At 42.3% G+C, this 20,682-nt stretch overlaps 1 protein-coding gene across 3 annotated transcripts in view; it reads left to right on the forward strand.

Annotated features, from left to right (window-relative positions):
- Shrm (shroom) overlaps positions 1–20,682 on the forward strand; it is a 49,922-nt gene that overhangs the window by 13,761 nt on the left and 15,479 nt on the right. For 2 of the 3 annotated variants that reach the window (XM_017166887.2, XM_017166888.2), the window contains exons 3-7: positions 6,069–6,319; positions 7,320–7,684; positions 8,276–8,999; positions 9,057–10,038; positions 10,112–10,326. In XM_017166887.2, coding sequence (XP_017022376.1) covers positions 6,069–6,319; positions 7,320–7,684; positions 8,276–8,999; positions 9,057–10,038; positions 10,112–10,326 — 2,537 coding nt within the window. Of the gene's footprint in view, positions 1–6,068; positions 6,320–7,319; positions 7,685–8,275; positions 9,000–9,056; positions 10,039–10,111; positions 10,327–13,442; positions 13,936–20,682 lie in introns of those variants that run through there. The other variant, XM_017166889.3, reaches the window with a different exon arrangement.

The following is a 20,682-nucleotide window of genomic DNA, read 5'->3' on the forward strand; positions in this document are numbered from 1 at the left end:
GTTGAACTAAACGGAACCGAGTTGAACTGGATGTGTGCATATATAAATTGCGATATGGGTACGTGTTCTTCTGACCTTCTGGAGCTGGCATTCTCCCGCATCTTGAGAACCAGTTGGGGTGCAGAGCAGTGAGAGAAAAACAAGGAATTTAGGAAGGTTTTCAAGCCTTCAAGGGTATATTTTACCTCCTATATTTAAAGTAAATTATTAAAAAAAGAAGGATTGTATATTTCTCTATGAATTCCGCACGTTTTTTTAAAGAGTATTATATTATCCAAAGATTTATTTAGCTTCTCTGCTCTATCTCTGCTTGTTATAGATTTTTTTTTAGAATTTCTCCCAGTGCACCTTGGCAATTTATTTGTTCTTGTCGCAGGCTCCTTTTCGGCCCGGCCCGTTGAGGTTGAGCTGCGTTCCTCGGCTGTCCATGTTCGTTCTTATTTGCTGCACGCCTGAAACTTATCACAGGCCATAAATCTAGCCGCATGCCAAGCCGGGCCAAGTCGACATACCAGATCAGAGACCAGCAGAGACCATTGGATACGATGCCAGTGGAGCAAAGCCCGGGCCAGAGCCAGAGCCAGAGCCAGAGCCGGGCCAGCGGATCAGATCAGACCAGTTGCCATGCCATGACCATTACCAGTTCCCGTCCAGTTTTGCCAAAGTTATTAACGCCACAAGCGGCCATTGGGGTCAAGGATGCTGTGGAATCGGATCCTGATCCCACCTTATCGCCCCCTCTCAGAAAATCCATTTCATTTCACTCGGTTGCATAAACCCATTCGCACTAATGAGACGACTCACCCACCGCGAGCTGCCAAAAATTATTACTAATGAACCGCCAACGACTCGAACGCAGATTCACTTTCATCGCTTGGCCCACTTAAAGGGATTCGCCGCCAGAGCTCGAGTCTGAGTCTGAGTCGGAGGCAGACGTCCGCATCCAATCACTTGACAGCTGGCGAAAGGCGTCCACAGACGCAGTTGCAGTCGCAGTCGCCGTCGAAATCGAAGTGCCTGCTGTCCTCGTCTCCTTTCCTCGCATTTCCCCTAAACTTTCCCCGAAAGTGTGAAGCTGGCCGGGACCTCCTGAGAGCTTGGAGCTCCTCAGCTCTTAGCTCTCTGCCACTTTGATTTTATTAAGCCAAGAGCTACGCAATCTGCGGCGGTGGAAGCCAGCGAAATAAGTATTCATGCTGCTGGCCATTGTACAGTGGTCTCAAGGTGACATTTTTGTGGTGAAAAAGGTATTAGGGGTGGCTTTAATCTAGTCTTTGATTCAATTATGTCTTAATTATGTTTTAAAGGTCGAATTTCTATACATTTTGGATAATAATTAGGCATTCTTTTTGACTAACCTTTACAAATTGGGCTTTTTTATGAACTTGATTTATTTTCTTTAAGTTTGTTTTAAGTTAATTACCCAGGATATCATAGAAGAAACCTTTAAAACCATAGTATTTCTGCTAAAGAAACTATTAATTTCATTTCTTCTATATTAAAACGTATAGAATATAATTTTCTTTAATTATAAAAAACATAAATCACAATCCTTTATGATCATTTGTTGGCTATAATTCAAACCAAGGTGCTGGCTGCCCCGGCTCGCCTGACTGCCGTTTTGTGACTGTGTCCAATTTGGGCGCAGATTGACAGCGATATGCGTTTAATTTGACGATAAATGGCCAATATAGCACGCAAGCCCAGTTGGGGGAGTAGAGGGAGAGTTGCGGAAACTTAGCTGGGAAGCAAGGACCCGGGTGTATTTTTGTTGTATTTCTTTTGCTTTTTTGATTTTTTGTCTGGGCTCTTTGCAATTCAATTCTAATGCTCGAGGCCTGCGGGCTTCCCCGTTCAACTCTCAACGTTCGTGCTTTTGCCAATTGCCAAATTCAAATCCAAATCGCAGCACGATCCAAGTTGAAGTTGAAACCGAAGCCGAGAGGTTGAAGCTGAAGCTGTAGCTGTAGCTGAGGCTGAATCTCAATCCGAATCCGAATCCAGCTACGAAACTAAAACCAAAGCTTGGCCACGTTGGCAACTGACACGTTTGCTCGCATTTTGATTGCAATTTCTTTTCTTTGGCCGACTCTCCGCTGCAAAGAGTCAAATTCGTGTTGGCCATTAAAAGCCAGCGACAATGGAAAACGCAAATCAAAATAGCTGAGAAGAAACAAAAAAAAAGTGCTTACAAATTTTCCTCACGAACCCCAAGAAAAACCCCAAAGAAAGAAAAAAAAAGAAAACCGAATAAAGCTGATCGGCGACACGAAAATCTCCAGTTTGCCTGCATTCTTGCCGCGAATTCCGCATCTTTGGCGAGACATGTGGGCGGCTGTCAATCTGTCTCTGTCTCTGTCAGTAACTCTGTTTCTGTCTCTTTTGCTGGCTGTGCTCCTCGTGTGCTGCTGTCTCTTATCACGCGACGCGGCACAGACCGTCCGACAGTCTGACTAACTGACCTTTTTGCACACATGAGTCAAGCGTTTCGCTGATAGCAAACGGAATTCTCCAAGCAGAGTCTACTGGATGCAAGCTGACTAATGTCACAGTGGAGACTCAGTAATTACGACTTTATATACTCTTTAAAAATATTTTAAATGATATTTATTTAACAGACTTTAGGATATTGTACCTTATTTATACTCCAATTGAGGCTCAAGAAGATTTATTCACCAATAAAAAATGAACGTCCCTTTAAAGAACTTTAATATACAGTTCCTTATAATTATTTCCTATATTAAATTATAATTTTAAGTGTGAAGAAGTGATAAGCAATTCACAAACTAACTAAATCTTATTATATAAAATGCAACTGCCTTAAATAAATATTTCTTTCTCCACCCAAATAAACATTTTCTTACAAATAAACCCCTCGTAATATCCCCTGTCTTACATATTTAGTCATTTAACTTCCGCAAAAAAAACCCACAAAACCATTATCTTAAAAGCGTAACCCCTAGCAAAAATAAATGACAGTGCAGGAAGTTAGCCCATGGCTTAATTTTCACTTAAAGGGGTTTTGGGGAGAAATATAAACAATTAAAACACACGAACCCCACAGCAAGATGTCCAAAAACAAATAGAGGCCCTGGGCTGAGCTTTTCTTTATTTCAAAAAGAAAATGTGACTATCGCTAGCTGGGCCACCGGGGGCCTGCACCAGAGGGTTTCCGCTTCATTGATATAATTTTAATGGTTTAACAAATATTACGCATACGCCCAGATGGCCCGCAGACACCTTTCTACAGCCGTTTTCCCAGGCAATTTTCTAGGCTTTTTCCTGCAGGCAGACAGCCAAGCACTTAGCACAATTCATCAAGTGATTTATTTAACACGCGCCGTGCAAGGCATTTGGACGGAAGTTTGATTTCGCCCGTGGCACGGGATCATTAAGAATCTCCCCCCCTCCTGATCCAAGCCAGCGGATCCAGCTGTGACCCACTGCACCAGATCCAGCTTCATCTCCATCCCCGGGACTAGAGCCCTGGCCATTGATTTATTGTGCTAGAGTTGGAGTTGGAGACGGAGACGGAGACTTTGCTTGAGCTCAAGTTGGAGCTGCTCATCCAGGGCAATTTCACATGGGCAACACAGCTGTGGCCGATAATTATGGGTTTTCGGCCAGAGAGAGGAGGTTTCTCTAGGAACGAAATGGGCCGAAAATAGCGAAGGCAAAGTAAAGGGCCCCGTGGGACAGTTGCTGATTTAAATTCGTGTTAGAGAGACAAAATAATTACGGCAATTGGCCCAGCCAAAAAATAAGGTAAAGCCGAAACTCAAACCGAACTGAAATGAAACTGCACGACGATCGACTGACTGACTGACTGACTGACTGAATGAATGACTCCACTTGGTCTTGCCTCTCGGTGGACGCCAGTTCTTGGGAACATTCGGAGAGTGGCTCGGAACCATTAAAATTCTTGACGATGCGCCCTAGGCAGTAACCAAGGCAGAGACAGAGCTGGAGATTGACTTGAAACCTAAGTAGTTGACCCAGAAAACGATTCTATTGCATATCGGCAAGCTGTCAGTCTCATGTGATTCGTTATTATTATTATTATTATATATATTTGCCATTAAGCATTTATGATTTTTTGATTTATTTCTGCTGCTTTTGTGGCGCCAAAGTCAAAAAGACAATCAGCAGCAGCTGCCCACGTAGCCATATAGCTACCAACAAAGCTATATATATGACTATATACATATATATATATAGATAGTGAAAAAAACCTCTACAATCCCCAATCTCAATGCAATCGAGACTTCAAGCCAAGTCAGTCAAGTGGCTTAAGGCTTGGTCTTGTAACGTTTCGTTTTCGTTTTCGTTACTTTTGAACGTTAGTTTTATTTCGACTTGGCTTATTTTTGTTTTTGCTTTTTTTTTTTAATGCTTTTCTGTTCACCCCGGTTGCTGTTTCTCCATGTGTTTCGGCTTTATGCTTGAGTATTTACAATTCGATTTGGTTTATGAGAGTCGCAGGCGCAAACATCCAAAAATTAAGTATACGACACGAGGGATGGCAAGCAAATTGACTTGATGAGCTGACGAGTGCTGGCAGCTTTTATGATCTAAATGTGGGTAACTGGGGAGTGTCATAAACAGTGATCACATCGGTGATAAGTGGTTAATTGGAAAAAAGAGACCGTGATTTGCGTTTTCTTACCAAAATTAAAAGGGTTTTAAGGTATTAAAACAGTGTTAAAAATTCCTCACAAAATTCTAAATTATATATAAAATCATTTTTTGTAATCTATTCCATTTATTTTACTATTTTATAACTTACTTTTATATTTTATAGTCTTACTAATAAGCATTTCCTTATCTATTTCGCCATAACAACATTGATTATGTAGGTTATCGATCTGTTATAAGTAAAATCGTGTGAACCAATAATCAATAAAAATCGAGCTGATAACCCTTAATGAAAAGCAATAGCATACATCACACGAATTAATACTGATTAAGCAGAAAGTGTGACTCAAGCAGCTCAAAGTATGAAAAGGAAAGATAGCTACGTGCTCTATTTCCTGTTTGAAAATGTATATCATTTCTTACGGTCTTTGAACTCAAATTAAATAATATATTTAAATTTAAAAAACACAATAATATTCCAAATTGAATCAAAGCACAATAAGAAAGTTCTTTGTTTAAATTCAAACACTTTTTAAGCAGATAAAAGAAAGGAAAAGCCCCTTCAGAAAGCGTGACTCAAACTGTTTATGTTCAAATAAACAAAGATTCTTGCAGATAATAGTACTTCCTGTTGGCTTACTACCTGAATTACTAGGAAATATTACAGCTAATCTCTTTCTAGAGATCATAATAACACACTTAATAGCCATGAATTTAGCGGATTTAATCACTGTTTACCCAAAGCCCCGATCACTGCAATGATCACCCTATCGAACTGTTATTTTTTCGTTACCAAATTTTCACCCAATCCAGTGAACTTGATCACCGAATCGCAGCGTGAATCACCGCTGGAAGGCTTGGAGACGGAGACGGAGCCCTGCTCATGTGGAGCATTGCTCCGGTCCGCTCGCCTTGTGCACAAACATTACTTAATCCGGCTTATTATGGACGCTCCGCTTGGCGGTTGTGTTTTTCCTTTTCATTTCTTCTTATTGTACTTTGTATATATATATATTTTTTTTTTGGTGTCTGCATCTCCCTCCCACAAGGGGCACAGCTACCTATATAATATATATGCTTTGGCAACATCTTGGCTGCCACTGCGCTGCACTTCAAATATGTTTGCTCGTCGGCAATTGCAGCGACTGGGACTGCACTGCAATAATTTTCACTTAATTACCTAATAACCGTTCGGTGGGATTATTGTGGATTTTATTTTGATTTTTTTTGTGTTTTTTTTTTTTTTTTGGCTATAGCTTAAGCATTATCTTCGACTTTGACCGTAATTATGGCCGCGGATCATTTGCAAATGCTGGGGCTCTCCGCCGGTCGTCGTCACATAACTAATGATTAAACAAACCATTTGAATGCTTTGCTTGGAACTTGGAACTTATGCAACATTGACTCTGACGATTTCTCTTGTTGTTTTGCAGGATGACATGCTGCCCCACCACATGGCCAACAGTGGCCAGCTGAATCCGCTAAATCTCGTCCACGGCAGCACGTCCATGGACCAGTGCGGCCTGACCCAGGCGGGCCTCGAGGAGTACAACAGCCGGTCCTCGGTGTTCTACGACCAGACGGCCTTCCACCATCAGAAGCAGGCCTCCTATGCCCAGTCGGAGGGGTACCATAGCTATGTGTCAAGTTCGGATTCCACATCGGCCACGCCATTTCTGGATAAGTAAGTTGTTCAGGGGGAAATTTGAGGGGAAGGAAGGGGAAATAGTTGGTGCACAGAGAGAAATTAGTAGAAATATATTAAACATAATTTTAAAAAATCCATGCTTAAAGAAAAATGAAAGATCATCAAGCAAATTAGGCACAAGTCTGTTATTATATTATTATTATTAAATAGTATTTCCACTAATATCCTAAATAGAAAAATAATCCCACTCCCACTTGCGTGATATTAAAATTCCCAACTGGTTCTAGCTGCAAACTAGGGATACTCGCGATGAATACTCCCAAGTATGATGATGGCTTTCTTCTGAAACATCTTTTGTATAGCCTTATTAACTCATTAATCGCGATACAATTCCTCAGCTTTATACGATCTCTAAAAATATCTTTTATATACTTCAATTTTTCTCCAATTTTCTTGCCGTGTGTCGACTGCATTGCAAACACGTTTTTCCGCGCACATACTCGCACTCGCATCAAATGCCGAGCGACAATTATGAATTTTATTTGTACACTAAAAAACGCCATAAAAAATTCTTGGTAAGGCAGACACACACACACATAGACACACACACACACATGATAAATAGAGAAATAAAACCGAAAACGAGCAGCTTAAGCTTGGCTCTCAAGGTCTTCTTGGCTCCGTCTCCGGTTGTTAGCTCTATTTTCTGTCCAAATGCCTGAGTATGTCCAAGTGTCTGAATGTCTTCAGTCTCTGAACTTGCCCCAAGTGCCGGAGCCGAAGAGAGTCGTTGTCGTCCGCCGCTGCTTCTGGGTCTATTTTAGCCCGATGCGAAGGCTAAGCCAGAAATTCAAGTAATTGCGGCCATGCCAATAGGCAGAAACCAGAAATCGCACACACAAATCATACACAAATCAGACAAATTTCTGTAGCACGCAATGATTTGCCAAAAATATACATATAAAAAACTAAATACTTCAGTCTTGACTTCAACTCTAATTCCAATACTCCCCTCCCTTCCAACTTTTATTTGCAGATTACGTCAGGAGAGCGATCTTCTGTCCCGGCAGTCGCATCATTGGTCGGAGAACGATCTCTCCTCTGTCTGCAGCAACTCGGTGGCGCCATCGCCTATTCCGCTCTTGGCCCGTCAGTCCCACTCCCACTCGCATTCGCACTCGCATTCCCATTCCCACTCGCATTCCCATGCCAGCTCCTCCTCCGGATCCAGCAACAACAATAGCATTAGCAACGGCTCCAGCAATGGCAATAATAATAATGGCAACAACAACAATAGCTCGGAGAGCACTTCCTCCACGGAAACCCTCAAATGGCTGGGCTCCATGAGCGATATATCCGAGGCGAGTCATGCCACAGGCTATAGCGCCATTGCAGAATCAGGTAAGTTTACCAGAGATATATGTTTATATACAGCCACATTTGCTTTCAAGAAATATACTTTTATGAAGGGGAAATATGTAAAGAATTTACATATTTGCAACAGTAAAGAAACAAATAAATAAACCAATTTAAAAAATAATTTTAGGAAAATACTAAATAAATAGATATCTTTAACCATTTTTCAAAGATATAGCATTATAATGAGCTTCTTATATATGAATATATTTTTATATATGCTTAACATAATTTTTAAAATTTAAAACCCCAAGAAACCGTTGGAATTTATATATTTTTTAAACAAAAACAACTAAAAGAACAATTGGCAATTGTGGCTGTAACCTGAGTTGGCTTCGGGTCACAGTGGCACAGTCACAGTTTTGGGGTGAATGGGTGGCGGCTGTAATAAGAGAAGGTTGCCCAAAAATATATATATAAACATATATAGACTGGCAACTGGCTCTGCCCACTCCCCCACGACCTTGGCTAGCCTCCAGTAACGGTGGCCCACTTTTACTCCGGAGCAACTCCTTTTTAGAATGGCCGAGGACACGCCCTAACCGTGCTTCAACTTCTCTCTTCCCTTCTTTGCAGTTTCCTCCTCGCAGCTGATTGTCCACAGCTCCCGGGTGCTGACCCCCAAGCGTCACCACAGCGAGAGCGTGCTGTACCTGCACGACAACGATCCGATGGCCCCAAGCTCACCCACCGAGAGCAGCTCCTCCAAGGTGATTGCCGAGGAGGCCACGGTGGTTCAGCAGCAGCAGCAGCCTCAGTCCCTGCGCATCCAGCACCGACACAGTCCCAGCTATCCGCCGGTGCATACTTCAATGGCGCTGCACCACTTTCCGCAGCAGGATCACCACCTCAGTAGCCAGTCATCCAAGCTGGGCACACAAAGTTCCTTGGAATCGCCCACGGAGAAGCCTCGCTCCCTCCTCGGACAATCCCACTCCATGGGCGATCTCCAGCAGCAGCACCAGCAGCAGCAGCTGGGCAGATCCTCGGGCCAGCAGCACAAGTCCAGCATCTCGGTGACCATCTCCAGCAGCGAGGCAGTGGTCACCATTGCACCCCAACCGCCAGCCGGAAAGCCCAGCAAGCTGCAGCTCCCTCTGGGCAAGTCAGAGGTCCTCAGCTGCAGCACGCCCAACATGGAGAGTCACAGTCACAGCCCCACCAATAGCACTGATTCCTACCGCAGCAACCACCGCCTGTTCCCGGTGAGCACCTACACGGAGCCGGTGCACAGCAACACCTCGCAGTACGTGCAGCATCCCAAGCCGCAGTTCAGCTCCGGGCTGCACAAGTCCGCCAAGTAAGATTGAGTTTTAATGTTGAGAATTCCTTTATTAATCTGATTCTTAATTTCCAGACTACCTGTGATAACGCCAGCGGGAGCCGCAGTGCAGCCCACCTGGCACTCGGTGGCCGAGAGAATCAACGACTTTGAGCGCACGCAGATGGGTGAGCCACCCAAGTTTGCCTACCTAGAGCCCAGCAAGACGCACCGCCTCTCAAATCCAGCATTAAAGGCGCTCCAAAAGAATGCCGTCCAATCCTATGTGGAGCGGCAACAACAGCAGCAGAAAGAGGAGCAGCAGCTGCTGCGTCCACACTCCCAATCCTACCAGGCGCTGGAGCGCAAGTCGCTGCCCAACAATCTGAGTCCCATTATGGTGGGTCTTCCGCCCTCTGGGGGTAGCAGTTCCATTGCCTCCTCGCGAGACTGCAACTCACCGACGCCTCCGCCGCCGCCACCACGCTCTCGCAGCTTACTGCCCAATATCCTGAGGCGTTCCAGTTCGGCCTCCGACTACGCGGAGTTCCGGGAACTGCATCAGGCCCAGGGGCAGGTGAAGGCGCCCAGCATAAGGAACATAAGCAGCGCGGAGAAGAACTCCTTCAACGACTGTGGCATGCCACCACCGCCGCCGCCTCCTCGAGGCCGTGGCCTGGCCCTACCCACGCGACGCACTTCCTCGGCCACTGAGTATGCGCCCATGCGGGACAAGCTGCTGCTCCAGCAGGCCGCCGCCTTGGCCCACCAGCAGCATCATCCGCAGCAGCATCATCACCGACCACCACCCGAACGTCCGCCCAAGCATCCGAATCTCCGGGTGCCCTCGCCAGAGCTGCCACCGCCGCCGCAGAGCGAACTGGACACCAGTTACACCTTTGACGAGCCCCTGCCGCCGCCGCCGCCTCCGGAAGTGCTGCAGCCGCGCCCACAGCCGGCCTCGCCCAACCGTCGGAACAGCTTTGCCGGGGCGTCCACTCGACGCACCGCCTACGCCTTGGCTCCGCCAGTTGCCAAGGTTCCGCCGCTGGTGCCCAAGAAGCCAACGAGCTTACAGGTGGGTCGAGCGACTGCATCCAACTACTGTTTGGTAATTGGATTCTGACTGTCTTTTCTTCTGTTTATTGCAGCACAAGCACCTCGCGAATGGAGGAGGAGGAGTAGTTGGTAGCCCCAGTAATCTGCCCACCACGCGCAAGCGTCCGCACCACACGCCCCAGCAGCCCATCCTCGAAAATGTGGCCAGTCCCGTGGCGGCGCCGCCGCCTCCTCTGCTGCCGCGTGCCAGATCCGCCGCCCATGACAATGTGATTGCCAGCAATCTGGAGAGTAACCAGCAGAAAAGGTGAGTACTTTGGACATATTATTTACTGGGCTTGAAGTTTATTAAATTAACTATTAAGGAGCATACAATGTAGTTCTTAACCCAGAAAATCATTCAGCTAAAGATCGCCTCCACTGGAAATCTGAATATATATTCAGTGAGCTGCTTAGACCGCTCCCCGGTTCATTGTTCTTGACCTTATCGAATCCAATTAGCTGTGAATGGAGTGCGTGGCACGGTAGCCGATCCGCTGAGACGCTGATCTTGGCTCTTGGCTAATGAGCCGCTTCCTTAGTTGCCTGGAGCCGTCAATCAGCTGTCGCCTAATGCTTAATTGGATTATGAAATACACTGCTCGCTGAGCTGCTCGACTTTCGCTTTCGACCCACTAAACCCCCAAAAAAAACTGGCCGGGGCGACTCCAATTGCCAATCGCCAAATCCCAAACCCCAATTGAACCGAAGCCGCCGCCGCCACCTGAACCACAAAAATGTGTCAACCAAATAACGATTTATGTGTTGGCTCCTTGGCGTGTGGGCAGGCACAGCGCCAGCAGCACCACTCCCCAGATTCCCGAAAAGACGGCAAGCTGCAAACAACACACCATTCTTTGTTCTGATTGTGCCCGGTAAAAGCCAATCAAATTGAATATCGAAATTTATCTGGCCAGCGGGACGGGACAAAAGGTCCATTCTTGGCCGTAGCTGACATTGATAGATGAACGCCGGGGCGGTTCATTAGCGCAACGAGAGCGCATAGTTTTTGCATTCACTGTTTGGCATCGCACCCAATTTTTGGGTTTATTAGATAACTCAGAGGTACAGTGGTTGAGCCTTTGGGAAAATACAGAGAGCCTTAAGAAATAATTATAAATTAATGAGTTGGGTAAAATATCATTAAAGAGGATTAACACCTTATTTATTGAATTATTTCCTTAAAAAATAATACCCAAGTCCAAGTTTAAAGTTCAAGCCACATTGCATAAACTCCTCTTTCCCCTAAACTTTTATTAATAACTTATATAACCTCCTCTTTCTTTGATATATTTAATTGAATTCCTGCACACTGTGCATTGTCCATGTTCAATAATTTCTATGGGCTGTCATGTTTTTTACTCGCCTATTTCGGTTTCAGTTTTTTCTGTTTGTACTTCTTTTTTGTGTGTGTTTCTGTTGGGGGCTTTGATTTTGTTTTCTTTGGTGGCTCGGTTGACACCGGGGGAGACCTTTGCGGCACGATTTGTTGCAGCAGCAGCATCCAGCACGAGACAAATATTGACACAATTTGTGGCAAAGTTTTCAACCTCGGATCCGGGGATTGGGATTGGGATTTAGGATTTAGCTAGCTGGCTGGCTGGCGACTTGTAAATGGGCTTGTCAGAGCGCTTCGCTGTGTCGTTTAAGCCCGGTCGGTCGGGGGTTCAAATGCCGTTCACCGCAAGAGCGACGAACGTGCCTAATTTGCATTTTGAAAGTTTTTGTTTGGCGTGCGGAAAATGGAGCAAAGGGCAGCCAGCATCGCTTGCATTTCTCGACAGATACTCACCTGCAGACTGCAATTAGAGCAACACGGCCGAAAAGGAAAACCCTGAAAGGTGTGCCATGTGTTCTGTGTCTTGACAGCCACCTCTAATTATCGCCTCGCACAGCCGTCGGCCAAAAAATCGCGGCAAAGTGCAGGCATTTTGCCGAATTAATTCCCTCTCCTTAACAATTTGGCAACACTTCGGCCTGAGCTGTGTATTATTTTCAAATTAACTGCCAGCTTTGCTTGCTGGCCGGCTGCGACGGCATTGAGCTGGAGCGACCACAGACCACGCGTCGTATGCGCGCTATAAATCACTCATTCGCCGTGTTGCCACAGCGGCACAAGCAAAGCGTTAGCAAAAAGGAACAGGCGAACAAAAAAAAAAAAAAACATAATGGAAAACGCCAAGCTAGACAATTCAATTTATCCAGCCCGCAAGTCGCGACTGTTTTCCGATGCAATTGCCGTGATTAGGCGACGTCGCCAGGCGGCTCTTTCGCGAGAGCCAACTTAACAAAGTGTTTGCCATAATTTCTGCCAGCTATCGCCGGCTAAATATCACAAAGCCCAATGATCGATTGAATTTTGCTCCGAATGACGACGACGACGACAACGACGGCGACGATGACGATGCAACAGATTGGCGATGAGAACATGCGGCAACAAAAGGTGATTGAATTTAATGGTTTCTGGGGGCTTGGTACTGACAGTTCAAGTACCTACATACATATAATAAAGCTCATTTAAGCTGAGGCAAATCTTGATATAAAGAATACTGAAAACAGGAATAAACGTATACCTTTTATGGCCAGCACAAGGTTCCTTTTGTATGCCATTTTGAGCCTCAAAGCAGGCTATACGGGTTACTTTAAATACCAAAGTGCTTGCAGCGGAAAAGTATGCTTCAATATTTGTTGTTAACAAAAATAAGAGAGAATTTTCAAAATGGTCTCTCTTGCTCTCTTCTTTTTTTTACTAAGAACTGAATACAGTATAAGAGGAAGGAATTACCAAGGGTTTTTCTTAATAAGCATTTAACACATGTCAAAAAACCAATTAATTACTCATTCTTTAGCAAAGATTAAAGAACTAAACAGGCTTTTCTGGCTTGAAAATAAATTCTTAAAGCAAAGAAAAAATATAAGAAAAATCTATATAAAATATTCTTTCCAATTTCACTAAACCAATTTCACTAAGAAATACTCTTTCAAAGAGTATAAAAATATACAAAGAGAGTCTACAATATATACTCACTAAGAGCCATAAAAGTTGTGTTAACAATCTGAGAAGACTTGCCAATAAATGACTTAATTCAATGGGCCATAAATTACGGTAGATAATAAACCAAGGAAGCCCAGAACTTTAATTCACTTTATATACTATATGAGTAGTTATATTTTTAGCTGTTTTTTTTATTTATATTTAGCAGAATTCCTGCCCGGTGAGTGTCTCTGTTTAGCCAACAAACCTTTAAGCCAACATTTAAGCCGACTCAGCCACCTGCCGAGCCATGAAAGCCACTCTCTTAAACCAGATTTTCCTCTCTTAAATGAAGTGTGTTTGCTGTGTTGTGTTTTTGTGGCAATCATCCCGCCACCATGGCCTCAACTTCAAACGAGTGACAACCGCTGCCGCGTTCGGACGTTCACGTTCGTGCTCTTCGATTCCCGAATAGTTCGAACAGATCGTGTGTGGTTATATTACGTTTAAATTGCCTGCGAAATTCGGCAATTAAAAATGCAAAACTCTCGTGTCAACCGGCTGCATGTGTATCAATTTCATTTCGCGGCCAATTTTGTTTCCTGAATGCAACAAAGAAAACAAAACCGAAACAAGGAAGTTCAGCTTCGGCGGGTTCAAATGTTAGGCCAACAAACTGCATACGATTTGCACAAATAACTGGCAAAGGAAGAAAAAAACAAAAAGATATCACGCAAAGTTCGGTTCGGTGTTTATATATTATAGTATATATTTGTTTGTCATTTGGGGTACATCATCATCAACCCTCCTTGGACCCACCTTGGCTACCAAATTGGATTTCACAATATTGGATACCGTCTACCACATGAAAATGGTGTTCGGCGGCAAGTTTCGAATCAGAAGGTAAACACACTTTCGCGCAGCTCAATTGCCAGCCAAGTCGGTTGGTCAATTTTTTATATACTTTTTTTCTCATGTCGTACGTATGCCGTACGTATTTGCGATTCCGGCTGATAAAGCCGGCTATTAACGATCGCCATTAGTCAGCGAGCGGCAGCCAGGAAATTCTATAAACTTTGCTGTGGGCACAGCGCGAAAATAATGTGTGACAGTTGTTGGTATTAAGCATTTTTAAGCTTAAATCGAAGTGATTAGGAAATTATATTTGTATACAGATAAGAAAGTTTATACTTTAGTGTGCAAAAAGCATTAAAATTAATATTAAATCAAAATTGATTGAGACCTCTCACAAGGAAAGTACAAACGGGGTTTCCCTTGAAATCAAACTTGCTTGGTGTGCTTTTATCAAGGAATTTAACTCTTTGTTGAGCTAAAATTTTAATATAATAAAGTCTCAAGTTAAGCCTCCAGTTTTCCCCCGTTTTCTCTCTCTGTAAAGCCAAACTAGGCTGGCCGCTTGAAAATGAAAACTCGACTTCTAATAAGAACGCTCGTCAGCCAATGGAGTATTTTATTTTTTCCCAAGATAAGCTTTTCTGTAAGTCGTTTGTTAACTGCATTCGCTGTCTGGGATTTTGATCTGAGGCTGCTTTGCCTGGGCTAGTGGCTGTGAATTGTAGTTGTACTAGTTTGCGGCGACGTTGTCGGCTAACTTCAGTGAAACCATATTTAGCATGCTCAATGCCTAACGTCTCTGCTAATGACAACAGTTGGTGGGATGCACAGGGGGAAATTTTGGACTCCTCTTATCTTATGATTTGTAGGTAGTTTTTGGAAAGAATAACAAGTGATTAAAACTATACTTTAAGTTGTAAAAATAAGGCAATTTTCAAATATAAGGAGAGGTTTTTTTTTTTTTTTTTTTTTTTTTTTTTTTTTTTTTTTTTATTTTCGCGCGGGGTCCCGCTTCCACCTCCCGCCCAACCGACCGAGGGGCGCAGCCGCGTGACGTACGGCACGAATCGCGAACTAGATAGACGCGGTAAATGAAAGAAGAAAAGAACGAGGAAACGTTACGAGAGTTACGATACGAGAGTAAAATTTACTAAGAAAAAAAATAAAATTTATTAATATATATATTTAAGTAAAATAAAAGTAAAAACGCATGCAAAATAAATATAATAAGTAAAAACGCATGCAAAATAAATATAAAAAAATATAAAAAATAAAAATATATTATGTAACTAACTAATAACTACGATAAATAAATAAAAACGCATGCAAAATAAATATTAAAAAAATTAATATAATGTAACTAAATACTACGATAAATAAATAAAAAACGCATGCAAAATCAGACTAAGGTGATACATTACGAGCTAACTCAACAAGTATTAAAGTTTTTAGTACGGAAGGGCTGTCACTACGAATTATAATGTCAGAGAGGCGGTTGTAATCCGTACATAAAACCCTAAAGGGTTCATGTACTTCAAACTCCCGCCTACAGTGATTTACAAATAAAGGGATTAGGGTTCTAGATGTTAGTCGGGGAACGTGGAAGTTAAGCTGCCCTAAAAGAAAGGGGCTCTCAACATCACCGTTTATTAGGTTATGAAGGAATACGACACCAAGCATCGTTCTACGGTTAGCTAGGGAGGGTAAGTTAATTAATAGGAGTCTACTTGAATAGGACGGTAGCCTCTCATCAGCATCCCAAGGTAGGCCACGGAGGGCGAAAAGTAAAAAGTTCTTTTGTACAGATTCAATACGGTTAATATGGATTCCGAATTGAGGACTCCAGACGCATGAACCATACTCCAATATAGGGCGAACTAACGAAGTAAAAAGGGTCTTCGTTATATAAGGGGAATCGAATTCCTTCGACCACCTCTTAATAAAACCGAGCATGCCTTTGGCTTTATTAACCATGCACGAAATATGTTCAGAGAACGAAAGTTTAGGGTCTAAGCGAACGCCTAAATCATCAACAAGAGATATTCTTTCAAGAGCGCAATCATTTAGCATATAAGTTGCAAACTGTGGAGTGACACGTGAAAATGTCATCAGCTTGCATTTAGAGCTATTGAGATGTAATAAATTAGCACGACACCATGCTTGAAAGTTATTAAGATCCGATTGCAGGTCTGACTGGCAAGAGCTGTCCGTATACTGCAAGCATAGTTTAACGTCATCAGCGTACATAAGTACTCTAGAATTCGTTAGAACCAGCGGGAGGTCATTGATAAACAATGTAAATAGCAGCGGGCCGAGGTGGCTACCCTGTGGGACGCCAGAAGTGACTCTGAGGAATTTGGATAGAGCATTTTTAAACAGAACCTTTTGAGTTCTGTCACTCAAATAGCTCAAAATCCATTTAAGAAGATCGACAGGAAACCCGATTAAGTCAAGCTTCCTTACAAGAAGAGAGTGATTAACCGAGTCAAAAGCTTTACTGAAGTCTGTGTAAATCACGTCGGTTTGTAAGTTACGTTGGAAACCTCTAATAATGAAGGAGGTGAGTTCCAGAAGATTTGTAGTGGTCGATCTTCGCCTCATAAAATCAAAATTGAGACCTACATACCATGTTTCTCTTTTTCCTCTGTGTCGATCTCTGGACCTCCTTTGGTCTAACAACTTTAGCCCGAGCTGATAAATTTTTCACAGCTGTTGCTCTTTTTTTAGTGTCTCAGCCATCTCTCTTTCTTTCTCTATTATCGCCATTCCCTTTGGCAGCCACGTAGGCGGCAGGTGCAAAACAGCGGCACGTTTCCTTCTCCTTCTCCTTGTCGGTCTCCTTGCCTCCACTTAACGCTTTACCTTTAATTTTACCTGCCATGGCAAATTGTCTGTGCTCGTATTTACTTGCATCTGAATCACCTTTGCGCTGGTCTGTGTGCTGGCCAGACACGCGTCAGTGTATTCGCCATAATAATAATTCATAACGAGATCTATTGACATTCGGGCCATATAAGTGCTGGGCGAGCGCTACGGTTTCTGTATGGAAAGCCGGCTATCAGTGCTAAGATCTTATCGATTTTTTTTGCCTTTGCTGTGGAATGAGAACAATGAGGACCTTTGTTTGGTTTGGCAAAAGCGGCCTGAACCGGTTTTGGCCAAGGAACAGCTGGTGGTTGATTGGTAGCAGCAGTGACTCTGGTCACCCTCAGGAGCAGAGTCGGTCTCCCCCAGCAACTGTTGAGGCCAACAACCCTCGAGAGAGCGATTAAAATGAGGACACCACTAAAAGGGAAACCCAGGGTGTGGGTGATTTTACTTTCAAAAGAGGGAAGAAGTTGTCAGGAAATCAAGGAAAACATCAGTTACTGTTGTTATTTTGTGTTTTATAAAAGAAAATGATGAGTATTTCCAGATAGAAAAGAATCTATAGCAGAAATCACTAGCAGAAACTGAACAATTTTTGGTAATGTTAAATTTAATAAAAAATATTTGTAATGTAGATTGTCCTTTAGATTTTGATTCTACTTAAAATAAAGCCTCAATCAGTCAAGTTTTTAAAATAATATAAACTGCTTCACCTAAAACAAGACTCCAACTTATCTACCCTACTTCACCTAGGGTATAAGCCATTAGCATAAAAAATAAACTCAAATAAAATATAATATTCAGCAAATGCCGAGTTCGTTCGCTGCTACTTTTTTTTTATTGAGGCTTCGCACGAATTTCGAAATAAACGACCGACGAAAGAATTCGCTGGCTGTGAGTAAAAATTTGTTGATTCAGCTACGACAGCATGAATTTCTTTTGCAGCATAAACAAAAAGTAAAATAATCAATAAACATTTTTACAATATCAAAGCGGAGGACAAGAATGCTAGACCCGATCCGTGAAATTACTCCGACCTTCGGGCCAACTTTGATTTGTGTGTAGGAGATCCTAAAGTGTGTGTGTTGTGTGTGTGGTGTGTGCCATTCGCAGGGCTAAATGTTTATTGTTATTGCGACGGCCCATTCAACTAAGCAAACATCAAACAATAAATGTTTATTGTGGCACCGCGTCTGTGTTTTCATTGCCAATCGATTTGCCGTGGAAAACTTGTAAGTCGCTCGATCGATCGATCGATCGTTCGGACTGGGTTCTCCTCTGAATTTCTGCCTTGATTTGTTTGTGGTTTCCATTACGAAAGCCCCAAGCGATCTGCTGTGATTTGTTCAATGCTAATTATAGGCGGCGACAAATGTCAAGAGTTTTCAATTAGCAGCCCCCTGATTGTTCTCCGCATTGATTAGATTTATCGGCTTTCGTTTCATTCTTCATATAAATTCCCTTGCCCATATTCCAAATTCAGGTCGCAGCACATTTTTTCTGTTTTTCTGTCTTTTTGGAAACGTTTCGCACTATAATTATTTTTATGGCTAAGCGATCGGCAACACTTGAGCAAATAGCAGAGCGAACCCACGAATTTATGTATATAAATTAACTTGCTTTCAATTGGAACAACAACGGGAATAAGAATGAAGTACACGCGGCCATATTTCAGTCTTAATAAAAATGTATAAAAATGCCATTTTTTAATCAACGCTGACAAATTGACAATTTAAATAACGTCGAGAAAAAAAAAACAAACAAAGCAGCAGCGAAAAAATAACGTATCAGTGAGGGAGAGAAATTAAATTCGCTTTTTACGAAAGCTCGATTAAAAGAATTAGGGGATGGCAGGAAATATTTGTGTATATAATATAAATTAATTATAAATAACGATAACGATAATATAGATATTTTCAATTGTTTATCTATAGAGATTAAAACTCTTCAATAGCTTTTATTTTGTTATTGTGACTAGGTAGTACTTGTCTGATATCGATTTTTGCATATAAATATCGAATTTGAACGATAAAAGCGATATGTTGATGTATTTACGATCAATTTCTTTATTTAACTATACATTTTTTTGTTCATTAAAAAATTATGTATTCTTTTTATCACCATATTTTGTATTCGACAACTATCAATATTTATTAATCAACACTTAACGATTATATTAACGATCGATTGTAACTAATTCCCGATATTTTCGATATACCTCTTCTCCTAATTAATCGTCATATCTAATCAAGTTGCGAAAACCTGCCTAAATGAGACTGTTAATCCGCAGAGTTCAACACTCCGGCCGTCTATCTATCAATCAATCCGGTTCTTTGAGCCTCCTCTTCACTCTGCTCTGGCTCTGTTCTGTTCGCTTCTTTTCTATTCAGTATTTATGATAATTAGATGGTCTCGTAAAACCGAACAAATCGGTTAATGTTGGGCTCCCTAATGAGTCCCCCTAGAAGCAATCAATTGCTCATTGTCGAGCCTCTGCGATTACGTATTGGACGCGTACAGGGTATTAATGGATTCAGCTGGCTTCTGGGTCGCCCACGATATGCGAACGTGGAAAGCTCTCCTCATCACTGGGAACACAGAAGTGGGAACACTTCGCCACAGGTGGGCAGGTCTCAACTCCAGGGGAACTTTGGACTACAAAGAGCCGCTCCAGTCGTGTCGGGGGAAAAGCGTTAAACAAAAGCTACCTACGTAGTAAACCCGATTGCAATTGTAATTTATTTTTTTGTCTCTGTTCTATATATACCGACAGACATGTGTACATTCTTACTTTCCCAACTTATCTGAAAGTGAACGGGCGCTGCGATCGTCGTTACTCATCGCAACAGAACTAAAAAGCTAAAAACTGAACTGAAAATAAAACAAAAAACACAAAAAACAAAAAGTGTGGCTCAGCCAACCATCAAGTACAAGCACATACTATCTGCATGAAAGCCCGACCGGCGTATACAGAGCATATTTATTCAGATACTACCAACCATTTATTGTATATAGAACAAAAAGCCAAATGAAGCTAAATGAGTGCCCCGCGAGTGACAAAGGCAAATGGGGGGAAATTCCTCGGGGTGACAAAGGCGACTTTGCAATGCCCTGCCATTAAAGCGGAAATGTTGCTGGGAAAAGAATGAATTGTCTGCGTAGAAAGTTGATTTTTCATCAAGATTGCTGGAGAATGAATATGATTTTGTCAGTCTTGCTGTTCTGCAAAGATAACAAAGAGAAGATGAGGCTATAATTATTGACTTTGTAAAAGCTTTTAAGCCAGAAAACAGATGTAGTTACGGGGAGTTCTTTGTATAGATCTCAGAAGGCAAAAGATTTCCTTATTTATAGAAATATTTGATGCTAAAATAAATTAGCAAAAAATAAAATATGGTTACAAGCCATTAAGAAACCAGTTAAAGACTTTTTATAATAATTATAAGCAATTAAACTTTTATTATTAATATTTTTTATGCCCCTCATTAAGTTTACTTGGCTTAACAATTACTATGAATGGTAGTTTACGTTCACCAAATATTTTGTCTAAGCTTAATCATGATCTAACCATGATTTTGCATTTATTACAAAGTTACAATATTTCCTGGCTTGAATTTCCCTAGAAACTAAGTAAGAATTCCACCTGTAGAAGATCTCCAATAGCCTTGGTTCTAGCCCCAAACCATGACATGTGGGTAGGGTATAGTGAACAGCAACGGTTCCCATTCCATATATTATATATAGCGCACAGGGGCAGATAAAGTTGCGGGTTCCCTCGAACCAGAAGACACAGAGAAGACACTGAAAAAAGCACAAGTTCAAGTCGAGCGGGCAGACAAAGTACCGCAAAAGTCAAAAACCAAACAAATGTGGCGGCAAGAGACAATGGGGCAGATATAGAATACGATATATACAGTATATATAGTT

The sequence above is a fragment of the Drosophila kikkawai genome, chromosome 2R, assembly GCF_030179895.1.
Source record: "Drosophila kikkawai strain 14028-0561.14 chromosome 2R, DkikHiC1v2, whole genome shotgun sequence".
Lineage (NCBI taxonomy): Eukaryota > Metazoa > Arthropoda > Insecta > Diptera > Drosophilidae > Drosophila > Drosophila kikkawai.